General features: G+C 41.3%; 2 protein-coding genes across 3 annotated transcripts in view; both read right to left on the bottom strand.

Moving 5' to 3' along the window:
- Window positions 1–1,092: 1,092 nt before the first annotated feature.
- On the bottom strand, window positions 1,093–6,649 carry cdk1 (cyclin dependent kinase 1). Its single transcript, XM_085800931.1, has 8 exons — window positions 6,544–6,649; window positions 5,423–5,464; window positions 4,812–4,968; window positions 2,826–2,949; window positions 2,405–2,575; window positions 2,155–2,318; window positions 1,672–1,813; window positions 1,093–1,369 (listed from the first exon to the last, which is right to left on the bottom strand). The coding sequence occupies exons 2-8, from the start codon at window positions 5,457–5,459 to the stop codon at window positions 1,253–1,255; spliced, it is 912 nt and encodes a 303-aa protein (XP_085657057.1). The 5' UTR covers window positions 5,460–5,464; window positions 6,544–6,649; the 3' UTR covers window positions 1,093–1,252.
- A 4,733-nt stretch (window positions 6,650–11,382) lies between these two features.
- LOC146973919 (heterogeneous nuclear ribonucleoprotein L-like) overlaps window positions 11,383–13,416 on the bottom strand; it is a 56,621-nt gene continuing 54,587 nt past the window's right edge. For both annotated transcript variants that reach the window (XM_085800928.1, XM_085800929.1), the window contains exon 14: window positions 11,383–12,673. In XM_085800928.1, coding sequence (XP_085657054.1) covers window positions 12,618–12,673 — 56 coding nt within the window. In that variant the 3' untranslated portion in view covers window positions 11,383–12,617. The remainder of the gene's footprint in view (window positions 12,674–13,416) is intronic.

Genomic DNA, 13,416 nt, shown 5'->3' with positions numbered 1-13,416 from the left:
TGAATAACTTATTATTTTCCTCAGTGGAAAATTCATGACTGAACCACTGAGCTGTGCTTGGGTCATGCATCTTCCTGCATGTTCAGAGTTAAAACTTTATTTATATAGTAACATACTGGCTTTTAGAAGAGCCCTTCCACTGTATTGGTGACTCGGTGCCATACAAATAAAACTGTATCTCCCTAGGACCACTAACCTCTCTGATCCTGGTTATCAACTGGCTCAGTTTACTCTTTCAGCTATGAACACTTTAAATGGACGAGTGAATGTTATTCATATCAGGCCTGTCAACATTAAGTGTTGGGTGACTGAGAATGTAATGCTGAGGCTCATGGGAAATAAGGTTGTTATTGAAAGTGATATTTTGAAGTAGAATAAATACATTTAATAGAAAGTTAGCATGTTCCTCAGAAAAGTGGAAGTAGTTCAACCTGAAAAATGGAGTGTGCAAGTGATGTTTGAGCTCATGTGTCAACTGTCGAGAGCTCAACTATTATGACTTCAAAGCTGAGGTGAGATTGTTTTAACTGTAAACGAAACATAGGAAATATATGTAATACTGGTAATATATATATATTCACTATATTCTAGTTTTGGAGATTGCAGAATTTTAGGTTTTCATTATATGCAAGTCATAATCATTACTATTATAATATAGTATATATAAGAGTTTTACTGTTTGAATTGAACTACTGAAATAAATGAGCTTTTCCATGTTGTTCTAATTCATTGAGATAGAGTACATCTGTACATAATGCTAGGTCTGTTTAAAAACACTCATACTTTACAAAACATGACTGAAAGAGTGTACAGTGAACTCTTAAGGTACTGAATTTAAGTATGCATTAGCTTCAGGGATGGACAAACTAATATCATTTGATGACATTGTTTCACTGAAGCATGATTCAACTGTTTGACAAAGTATTTTAATTGTAGATCACAAACCTACAGTATAGCACCTGCAGTCAGTCATTTGAATATGGAATGAAATCCATGTAGACTAATGTTCAGCACTACTCTTTAACCCATTAACCACTTTGGAAACACATTTCTCAGTCTGACATGCTTCATCAGGCAAGAAAAAGGGATTAAAAAAGTTTCCTAATCACAGAAAGTGCAGTTTTATTGAAAAGACATTGTTGAGAGACAAACGTTACTAAAGGCCTACAACAATATTCACACACAAGTATTTACAGAATGAGAATTCACAATGGGTATGACTGTGTTTGTATGTTTAGTCAGTTATGTGTTTTTAGATGTTGTTGATGCTGGCAGAGGGCAGAGTAGACTTGTCCAGGTCATCGAAGTATGGGTGGGTCATGGCTTCCCGTGCCGAGATCCTCTTGGGAGGATTGTAGATCAACGTTTTCTATGGCAGAGAAGAAGAGCCAGTTTAATGTACATCAACATTATGTGATCAGTCTATAGTTTATTCTAGTATAGTATAGTCAGTTTATAGTAGTCTAATGGAGTACTCCCTTACATAAATGACCAACAATTTGTCAACAGAAATAAACAACCTCAGCATTTAGTTGTTAACAATATGGCTCGAATAGGAAGGAACTGCACCAGGCTATGTGATATTTATGATGCAGACACATAAGATTTCTAGTTGAGGTACATGTTTGTTACTTCACAGATCTAAAGTTGAAGACATAAAGTAGTCCTTACTGCCAGGAGGTCCAGGCCATTCTTATCCAGGTTCTTCACCATTGATGACAGGTTCCCAGACTTCCATTTGGGGAAAGTGTTTTTGTAGTCAGGGAGGCTCTCTACCTCCGGCCACACATCATTGTTGGGGGTTCCCAGAGTCCTGGAAAGTAAAAGACAGAGGGATTCAAACATGGTCCTACAGGAACCTCATGAGGAAAAGCCACATCTTGACCCCAGCACCACACTGGAGCAACCGGGACCTGCTCCTGTTGACACTCAGCTGGTTTAACTTGTGAACCATTTTGTTCACACAACGCCATCATCTTTAATATTAGGATGATGGACAGACTTTATTTGATCTGAAATGTGTTGCCTATAAATACTTTGTGGCAGATGTGGAAACTGAAAGACTTACTGTTGACCTCAATGACTTTACATCTCTTAACTCACAACTAACAGAGGTTTAACTGAACAGGCGTCAGTGTGGTCTGATGCCTCTACCTGAAGATCCTGAACAGCTGGTCGATCTCCGAGTCTCCGTGGAACAGAGGCTTCTTGGTGGCGAGCTCAGCAAAGATGGTTCCGGTGCTCCACACGTCCACGGGGGTGGAATACCGGGGTGAGCCCAGCAGGACCTCTGGAGCGCGGTACCACAGAGTTACAACCTGAGAACACACACACAGGTTGTCATTTTAAAGGCTTTCTGTTTGTCGATGTCTCCTTGTGTGGTGGTGTGTGGGTGGATTCTCACCTCGTGGGTGTACACCCTGACAGGGACACCGAAGGCCCGGGCCAGGCCAAAGTCTGCCAGTTTGATAACTCCCTTGTTGTCAATCAGGAGGTTCTGGGGTTTCAGGTCCCGGTGGAGGACTCGACGACAGTGACAGAAATAAATGCCCTCCAAGATCTGGTACAGGTAGCTCTGGAAGACAGACACATGGTTTGTGAGATGGAGTAGACCAGCCAAGAAGAATAGCAGCAACAGTTTTAGATCAATTATATTTTAAGGTGTCTTGATACAATCAACAATGGCTGCCAGTTGTTAGCAGAAGAGCATGTGAGGAGGAAATACACAAGTTCTACAGTTATCATACTGATATGAAGCAGCAACGCAAAAATAATGTTACAACTTAGGTGGACTGCACAGAGCATTTATTCATTCACAAACACACCTTGACCAGCATGGGCTCCATGTACTGGCCAGAGGGGATAGAGTCCAGGTACTTCTTCAGGTCCATGGACAGGAACTCGAAGATGAGGTAGAGACGAGACTCCTGCATCAGGACATCAAGGAGCCTACACACACACGCACACACCCATACTGGCTTAGTTCAAACTGTAATTCATTGCTTCCCTACACTCTGGCTCTTTCAGGGTTCCTACACATTTCATACTTTTTCCAGACCCTAATTTCCAGATTACTCTGTAAAAAAAATTCAAATAATTTGTGACATTTAGGTAAATAGATGTGTATCATGTAAATAAAATTGTGTAATTAATTTGATTTATTCTGAATTCATATGCCATTCTGTCATCAAACTGTAGGTACAATAGTGCAAACAAAATAATTAACCCAAACAATTTCAGATAAGACCAAACCCAGACATGTATTAAGATAAATATATTTCTATACAATATTTTCCATTTTCCATACATTTTCAGACCTGGAAATGTATAAAATCCATTCTTTTCCATACTTGCGTATGAACTCTGCTCTTATAATACTACAATGTGAATGATTTGGCTGCAACACGGTGTGTGAGGTGATCAAATATGGATATGTGCAAAATCTGGGTGACAGAGGATGCTGCCCTGTTTGTTAAAATGGGTTATACAGATAAACTTGCCTTACTTCCTCTCTTCATTAAGCTGTATCTTCAAATAGAGGGAGTAATGTCGGTTCAGCTTCCCCATATTCATGTTTTCCCGGACACAACCCCGGGTAATGGTGATGGCTCAAATATGAAGCACTGTCAGCCAATCAAAATAGTGAGAACCGATTCTACTCCTCTTCCTCATGCTGTTGGCATCGTACTACTCTACATGGTCATTAACTGTCTCTGTTTCATCACATCAGGTGTTGTGGTCACCTCATTAAAACTGGATTTGGAACGTTTACAGCTCACGGTGTCATGGTGAGATTATTTTTGAGATGCATAGATTAAAAAAAAGAAGAAGGTGTGGATGGAATGGAATGGTGCTACTGTCAGCCATACTGGTCTATGCTAAGTGATATGTGACAGTAGAACAGCAGTAGCAGACCATCAGCCAGTTTTGAACTTTGGCGCTGATTTTATTTTGATTCCCGTTTCACTGGGATGTAATGCAACAGCTGTTTTCCAGATAGACACAGACGGCAAGCAAGGAAACGTCACTTCCGGTTAGGGCCGTGGGGGAAAACAAACCGTGTCCCCCATACACACTCATGCAAAAACGCGGCATTTTAAACCTTTGTCAAAGGCTTTTTCGCCGTCCTGTCTTAGTTTTAATCACATGTATATGCTGACAGAGAGCTATATTTTTAGAAACTCATCACGATCTGGGTCGATTGTTGTCCGTACATTTAAAAATATTAGGTATTTCACAGTCAGTCATATTTGTCTTCCCCCACGGCTATGAGGCTCTCTTAGTCGCCGCCGGCCGGCTTTAGACACTCGTAGACACTGCCTGAGTTATTGTGTATTATTTTGCACCGCAAATAAATTCAAAAACCACAACCTGAACTTTTATATCGGAACTTCGCTCATCTTCTCCAAACGTGTAACGCTCTGACCGGAAGTGAAGGTTGCCGACCCTGCTGACTCGGTGTAGGCTATGGCTGTGAAAACTTTATATTTTAAGATGTACGGACAGCAATCGACCCAGATCGTGATGAGTTTTCTAATATATAGCTCTTTGTCAGCATATACATGTGATTAAAACTAAGACAGGACGGCGAACAAGCGTTTGACAAAGGTTTAAAATGCCGCCTTTTTGCATGAGTGTGTATGGGGAAAACGGTTTGTTTTCCCCCACAGCCCTAACCGGAAGTGACGTTTCCTTGCTTGCCGTCTGTGTCTATACCATTAACTTTTTATATGGAAACTCATTTGACTTTTAGGATCCCGTAACCTGACGGTTCACAGGCACACGGTCTGCTGCGTACAAAGCGGGCGTACCGTACAACGTTGGGATGCTTCAGCTCTTGAAGCAAACAGACCTCCCTCACAGCGGTGCTGGGAACACCCTCCTCCTCACTCTCCAGGCGGATCTTCTTCATGGCCACAACCTGCCCTGTGACCTTGTGTCTGCCCTTATACACCACCCCATAGGTACCTGGAAAAGAGTTACCAATGAAGGTCTGATCAAATGTAGCAGAGTCACACGGGCACTACAAAAACATTACAGCCATGATATTGTAAATGTTTTAATAATATTATTGTTTAATAATAAACAAATATCCGTATACATACAGATATGCACTGTTCATTCTTCTTTTTTATTGGTTGCCATTGCACTATTGTATTATATTTTAAAAATCTACTACCACCTTCTCTTGTTTTCAAATATTACTCCTTTTATATTCTTGTATCTTTATTTGTGTTATGCAAATGACCAAAGGTACGTAAGAATTTCACTGTAATTACTTGTAATTATATGTGACAAATAAAGTTGAAACATCTACAAGGGTAATGAAGGGTGCTGAGTTGTCAGTGTAATTTTACTTCCATAATTTCAGCAGCACTTCATTGAACAATTTAGATAATTACAGAGGAAACATTAGACCAACCTTCTCCAATTTTCTCTATCTTCAGGTAGTCTTCCATTATGCCTGAAAGAAAAATGAAAAACAATTTGTTACTGCCTCATTTCATCTCACAGTTTTACTCACTCTTAGCTTTACTTAATATGCCTTCTTCTATTCAAACTCCCATCTTTTCTTATGTCCTTTCATCATGTATACCCCCCTTTATTTCTTTCATCTAAGTCAAATTATGGGATGGAATGCAGGATGCAGTTAACTGCATCCTGCATTTTAATTCGACTCCTCCTGTCTGTTGTTGGGGTCTTGCAGTGCCTGTGTTGCTGTTTTGAGGCGGTCCATCTCCAATGGTTTGTGACATTTGCATGTGACTTCTCCTCTGTGATCTGTGTTGCTTTTGTCAAGCACTTTGTGGTGCTATATAAATAAAGTTATTATTATTATGTCAATAACTATTGTCATCACTTCGCAACAACTTCAGCTGATGCATGCATCCTTCAGTTACATACTCAGACCTTATCAGTGGTAAGTTAGGGACTTTGACTGCTGCTGACACTGGGTTGATGCAATTATTTTTTACTGACAGCGTAAACTGTGGCACTAAGTTACATTAAACAAAGCCGAGGGTCTGAAGCATAGACTGTATAGGTCTTAAGTGACTTCCAGGGGACTAATAGACTACGGTATTTGAATCAGACACGACGTGTTAAAGTGTAACAAAAAACAAATACAACAGTTTACAACGGAGATTCGTGGCTTCCCCCCTTTCTTTTACGTTAACTTACCCACAAAGACTCCGTTATATAAACTAGAGTCGTCCTGTGGCCTGGACAATGCTGTATTGAAGTTACACTTTTCTGCTGTTTTCTGGCGTTAGCTATTAATTAACTGCTCACTTATGTTGCTGTTGAGACAGTCATTACGTAAATAGTTTACTGTTAACGTTTACCGTTTTCTTCGGGCTATGTGAAAAAAAGTCACCAACGTTAGCTTAGCCGCTGCTACATCGTCGAACTTACCTTCTATCTACTTTCCAGAGGAAGTTGTGACCTACTTCGGTCCAGGTTCTTTCTTTCCAAGTCTTCAACTAGCTCTGTCGTTCGGGTGCTGTTTTGTGAAGATATATAAAATAGTACAATAATAATTACCTGACTGGGCCTCGCTTGCTGCGGTGTGTACTCGCTCTCTGTACTGACTGCCGCTGGAATACCCTCACACTCGTTTGAATCCACCGCAGTTCTGCAGCCGTTCAAAAGTGGCCAATGAGCTCGGGCTGTCGATTTCAAAACCGCCAATCAGAAAGGAGGGTGCTGTCACGTGGGCAGAGCGGGAGAGAACGCGCCGACGTTGATGACTAATGTTTGGCCCTGAGTGTAGTCTGTCAGGCAAGCACCACCTTCTCTTCAAACTTTTGTGCATGAAGTGAGCATTCATTCTGTCATTCTACAGTTATCGCTCGATAACAGTAGACGTAGTCGGTGTTTCAGCCATTTATATGTATGTATACATTTACAGTCGTGTATTTGTCTTTTGGATTGATACGCCAACCCAGGGTTAGCCTGTATTATACGAGCTTGTCCCGGATGTTTGACTCCACTGGTCTGGAAGGGCATCCCATTCACATCCACATACATACTAAATAAAGTATGTATGTACCAAAGACGGTTATTGAATATCTTTGATACTACTGTACCCCTAGATCTATAAGAATACATCATGGATTATAAGACCATGGAATACATCCATAACTGTACCGAGAACAGTACAGTGTAAGGGTCCGTGTAAGCCAGTCATTTGTTGGAAGAAACAGAAAATACACAGAACTGAACATGAATGGAGAGTTTTTGTTTTTGTCTGTATTGAGAGTGAGGAGTCACGTGCCGATTTGGTCTAATCTGGGCGGGGTTTGAGCTTTTTACAGTCCGGTCGGCCATGATGGAAGGAGACGCTATCGGTTGCCAGGGGCAACGTCATCAGAACAGCACAGAGACGGACTAAATTCTAGCTCTTTTTGCGCCAACAGATCAACAAATTACAAGAAAGAATAAGGAGAAAGTAAATCACTGGAGCAGTTTTTAACACAGCAGTGATTTCCAGGCATTGTAAAACAGTAAATTACGGAGTAGACGATTTTGTTTTGCCCATAGACTAGTAAGGCTTTTGCCACCGGAATCCTTCCATCATGGCGGAGAAGGGGGGTGGGGCTCTGAGCTGTGACGACAACTCCTCACTCTCAATAGGTCTAGTCCTCATTTAAAACTGGACCTACCAGTAAGTGTCACACATTGCTCTGTGTAATGATGAGGTGTGTAGTTAGTTGCTCATATTTCAGTAAGTGTTGTGTTTGAATAAATTCTTACCAAGAACTAATCAGACAGTAGCCCAGGGTTGCCAACTCTCACGCATCTGGCGTGTGTCACACGCTTTTAGGTCCTGTCTCACGCTCTCACGCCACTCAAACAATTCTCACGCCAAAATCAAGCGATTTGGCAAAAAAAAAAAAAAAAATTTAAGCGAGCTTTGGCACTCATCAATGGGCTCTCTGATTGGTGTGCGCGTCGCGATGCTTATCCGCGTGTCGATTGGACGGCTGCTCAAGCCTGTGATCACAGCACAGTAGGACGGGGAGTTGTCGATCCGCGACCCCCCCCCCCCCCCCCCAACAGTGGCACGGTGCTGAAGCCTGGACCCAACTTGGTCCGAATCCGGTGGCCAAAAAAAAGAGGGAGAGAGCGAAGCCCGAGACACAACCTGACCTGACCGAGTTATGTTTTCAGACTGAACGCGGCTGGAACTGACGCCTGCGGTCGGGCTGGTTGGGCCAGTCCGTTGAAAACTATAAAATCAAGATGCAGACTGGGTAGCACAAAAGTACAGCCAGGCAGCTCAGTCCAGAGAGCAGAGGAGAGAGAGACAGCGCAGCAACAGGTGTGTGTGTGTGGTGTGTGTGTGTGTGTGTGTGTGTGTGTGTGTGTGTGTGTGTGTGTGTGTGTGTGTGCGTACGTCTGTGTGTACAGTACGTGTGTGCGCAACTGCGCATGCATGCACGTGGGCCATACCTGCAAACTCCGAATGGGTATGTAGAATGCTTATTACAGAAGAGAAACACACATTTCAGGACCTGACTTGTATCATCAGGCTGTAATAGAAGACTGAAAATCACAGGACATGTCTGTTCTGTCCTTTCATATATTAATAGGCTTGATAGGCTGGTCCAGGCCAAAAGCCAGAGCTCCCCACTAGACCAGTTTCATACACTCCAGCCATACAATGATAGGAACCACAGATCTGCTTTTTTCCCTCTTATCTGAAGCAAATGTTGTGTTTTCCCTTTATTTTCTTCTCAGAGTACACCAGAATGCTTCAAATACATGTTAAAATCACAATTTCTTCCTGGGGGGGTGCCCCCAGACCCCCCTAGAGGGATATATTTTGTCACATTACACCTCTAGCCTAGTTTGCAGGTATAAAGTGTGTGTGAGTGTGAGAGAGAGAGAGAGAGAGAGAGAGAGAGAGAGAAAAAACTACAATAAACCCCCCCCCCCCCCCCCCAACAGAATCTCACTCCAGCCCAGGACCAAAAGTTGGCAACCCTGCAGTAGCCTATATTCCTATTGTACACGTGCACAATAATTATAGTCACTTATTTAGGCTACATATACAATGTAGGCCTATTTCTCCACCATTTTTAACTGTAAATGTTTTGTTTGTTTGCCTTTTTGCTTTTATTTATTTAATTTTTCTTCTTGCTTGAAGCATAAAGGCCAGTCCTCTCCACTCTAGCAGACTGGTACAAACACACAAAAACATAAAGTGAATACACCATGTTTCGCTGTGAATGAAGACACATGGGCGACAGCTGAGTTGAGCTGTGTGAAGCCCAGACTTTATTCAACTTGAACATGTACATGTAAGTTACAACCACAGGGATTCTTAAATGAATGGCACAATATAGTTCTATGTATCTTTCTAAATGTTTTTTTTTGTCAGTGATTACAGACTATGAACAAAATTAAACCTTTACAGCTTAAAATCATGAAACCTGTGGATCTGTCTGAGAGACATTAGTGCCCACTTACCACGCCTTCTTAAAGGCTGCGAAAGCTTAGAATAAATAAAACCTTAGAAATACAGTAAGATTCAAGTGCTGTAAGACACATACAAACCTCTCGCTGTCCATTTCATTAAACTGTTGCACAGCATCTTAAGGAACAATTATTTAACAGCCGACTAAGCGGGATTCATCTGTGGAGATTTCTCACACCACTTACTTAATGACATATACAAAAGCATGCCTTAATTCAAGTGTGATGGATCCTCTGGTGTATTAAAAAAGAAAAGGCTTGTAGCAGTGAAATCTGCTAGTCCTGTATGAGACGCAGGACGGAGCAGAGAGTGTTTACTTTCTGGTACTGCACTTCAAAGAACTGGCCTCAGAGAAAACCCAGTGTGTCTGATCACTCTGGGCCTGGACATGGATGGATTATGAGACAATGGACCCAGTGAGATTAAAGCCCCCCTCACTGCTCCTTCATGGTCATTTTGTGTCTTTTAACTGAGCTCTATGACTTTCAAACAGTCTTGTCCAGGGAGCACCAGACCTACAGGTCCTTTAGGCCTGCTCAGTAATCCATCCATGCCTGTGTGTGCACCTTACAGATTTTAGGTAGCCTGTTTATTCACACATCATGCAAAATCCACAAAAAACAATCTTATTTTAGTTTTAGATTATAAAAAATAAAATATTACAGAAAAAAAAACAAATATGCTGCTTAATATGTCAAAGCAAAAAATGTGTCTTAATATTATGTATAGTTTGGGTGTCAAATTAGTTTTTCACAGCTCTACATTGACACGCTGGTCTTAACAGTAGTTGGGCACTACAATTTTAAAAGCGGTGCATATGTGTGTAGATATTTCAGGTGACTTGTTCTAAAAGGTTAAACTGGACTCACAGATGTAGGACCAGGAACGTCTGGCATTAAAGACAGAAATTGTAACAATAATGTAGCCATTCCAAGATACCCTCTGCCCTGGACCACAGTGCTGGTAAAAACCCACTGGTTAGCTGCCAACCAATCACAGGGCTTCTTGTACCCATGACCAATTGGAATGGTTTAGCCTGGTTTTCCAAATTCTATTATTCATTAATTAATAAAATGTATTTCCAATAGGTTTATGTAAAGAGTAAATTCACATTTAACTCTTTAGTATGTATTGATGGATTATTAGTTCATTCATTTACATTTTTTTATTAGGCTATTATTATTATTATTATTATTATTTTTACAATTTCTACTTTTAATACGTATTAAAATATGCAATTATAGAATTGCTTTTTACAATTCCTGTTACATCCATGATCCTCCATAAAATGGACCCTACAACACAACGCCTTGGCCAAATGCCATTTTCAACATCATCTTCCTGCAAATCAATTCATCAGTCATCAATTACATCCCACTGATTGACACTGATTGGCTAGTCACTATCTCCTGCATCACATTAAGGAAGTAAGGTTTCTCAAAGTCAGATGTGAATGCTGACAGGTCGGCTCATTAGGTCCAGTTTCTTTAGTCAAACCATCAAAGAAGCACCGCCACCGACTGATTGTTACTTGCCTCAAATTATTATTTTGACTCAACAGTTCATTTATATGTTGTGTTTAGTGAGTGTAAGGAAATGCCGTGAAACATGACACTGGAGCCACTCGTCCATCCATCCATCTTCCATCACAATCCAGATGCAGGCTGCTCGTCTGACGGCAGCAAACTGACACAACAGACACACAGCGCCATGAAGCCACGTGGCTGCTGTTCTGTCTAAATTTGATTTTGACTAATGCACAAAACACACCAATAAACATAATGCACAGAGTCATCAGCCCCTGTAACATCACACTGGTACCATGTAAGAATTAAGAAACAACTGTATATATATATATATACACTGAGTGCCACAAGTTTTCAGAGTATGGGATTACTTGAAAATATTAAAGTGACATTAAAGAGCTTTAGGCTGTAATTTCATTACATCTCACAACTTCAAAGACAGAACAAAGTGCATGATAATAACTCTGTTATTGTTTTTGCCTGTTATAAAATGTGCCTTTCGGCCTGTGTAGTTCTACAGAAAAGCTGATTAAGCTTTGAAATCATAAAGGTTCATCTCCATGTAAACACAAGTGTGGTTAGGAAATATTCATCAGACACCTTGGATGCAAGTTAACATTTTTGCCTGAAGATGGCGCTAAAGGAAGGAGCATAGAGGGTTCCAAATGCAAAGAAGTTACTGTTTCAGCCTATCGTATATCTAATGTGTGTGTGTGCTAATGGTTTTAAAGCTGATGATGAGGCTAAAACAAAAAACAGAAGCTTTTTGAAACAAGCGATTCAAATTTCCTGGGAATCCCAACTTAAGTTTTGCAGATAACAAGAGACTGGCTGGAGATTCTGACCTTGTGCAGGCGGAGGAAAGTCAGGTTGAGTGGGCCATCTATCTAGAATATCTAGCAAACTTAACAACTTGAGATGTCTCACTCTGAGCCAAAGTGCTCGACCAAACTGTGACATGACACTTGTGGCCTCACAGGCCTCGCTGCTGCTGCTGCTGCTGAGGCAGAGAAGAAACCTTAAATGAGAACTTGTGTTAAAATCATATCCATATTTACTATATACGCTCAATGACAGTTCAAAGCAAAACACTGTACTCATCAGTTTTTAAACATCAAAACATGATTTCAGTCAAAATCTTCCACGTGTGAAGATCAATGGGTTTAGAGATGACTGACTGACACTGAAGTGGACTCAGCTTTGTACAGTAGATTCCTCAGAGTCAGTCTCAGTCTGTCTTGAAGACACCATGCAGTGAGGACTTCTGGGACAAATACATGAGCAGTGTCCTACAGACATCCCGCATGACAATATAAAGACAGAAAGTGTTTCAGACAGTCAGCGGTCTGTCAGCTTTGGACTGGACGGTGGATGATGGTGGATGTTTGATGGTACGGTTGGAGACAGTGTCTTCTCTCGCCTCAACACTTCTCTTTGTCTCCTTTAAAGGCCACCTCTCTCATTCTCTTCTTCTCCCTCGTCATTAATTTATCCCTCCTTTGCTTCGTCGGTGTCTCCTGGTCCCAGTCCCTCTCTCAGGTCAGGGGTCAGAGGTCAGCCACCACCGTCGTCACCAGGCTCAGCAGCCTCTGCTTGTGCTTTGAAGCTTTTTATAGATGAGATGAGGTGGAGAAGCACAGCTTCAGGGTGTACGGGTTGGACCCATCTGAAACCATACACACACACACAGATGTAAATGTATGAATATGTACATATTGACTGATTAGAAATGAGAAATGCTGAAAAAGAGCAGTTAAACACAGTCAAACATTCATTTCTCCTTCCTGATGCAGTCTCCTATTCATATAGTATAATGAATATTATATTGATTATTATCACATTGTGTTTTTAATTATTCTTCAGGAAGTACTGTTATAGATATTGATTAAAAGTATTTAGTGACCAAATTGAAAGGAGACTTTAAAAATGTGTGAACATAAAAATGAATAATGATTTTAAAAAAACAACATAATTCTAAAATTCATGAGGCTCTGATCCTCTCCTCTGATTGGCTTGGTTGTTTTCTGAGTAACTGAATAAAACAGAGTAGCCTAGAAACCTAGCTGCCCCCTAGCGGCAGCAAATCTCTTTGCTCCGTAGGTGGGTCTAGAAACGAGCCATAGGAACTTTTTGAGTCTCGAACACCGTTTGTGTTGACCAATCACAGCGCTCTATCTGTTTAGAGAGTCGCTGGGCGGGCTTAACGCCATGACGACATACACTTTAATTGGCTCGTCAGGCTAACGTCATCCTGCTCTTTGCTCTGATTGGTCGTAGCGCTACCCTATTGGTGCAGAGGCAGTTTGAAAGACAGCCTTCATCCCGCCCCCTGGATTGAGCCGAGGTCTACCGCTCGTTGCCAGACTAGACATGTTAGTGATGTAGTCTGGCTTAAAGGCTAAAAACAGA

The sequence above is a fragment of the Trachurus japonicus genome, chromosome 15 (assembly GCF_045865225.1).
Source record: "Trachurus japonicus isolate A0001 chromosome 15, Traja_1.0".
Classification (NCBI taxonomy): Eukaryota; Metazoa; Chordata; class Actinopteri; order Carangiformes; family Carangidae; genus Trachurus; species Trachurus japonicus.
The sequence above is the reverse complement of the archived record's forward strand: the minus strand, read 5'-3'. Positions and strand labels throughout refer to the sequence as shown.

Excerpts from the sequence above, each read along its gene's own strand:
- cdk1 (XM_085800931.1), bottom strand. The coding sequence starts at position 5,459 with ATGGAAGACTACCTGAAGATAGAGAAAATTGGAGAAG. Across the intron at positions 2,319-2,404 it reads TCAGGGTGTACACCCACGAG|GTTGTAACTCTGTGGTACCG; the intron begins GTGAGAATCCAC and ends GTGTGTTCTCAG. Across the intron at positions 1,814-2,154 it reads CAGCTGTTCAGGATCTTCAG|GACTCTGGGAACCCCCAACA; the intron begins GTAGAGGCATCA and ends TTTACTTTCCAG.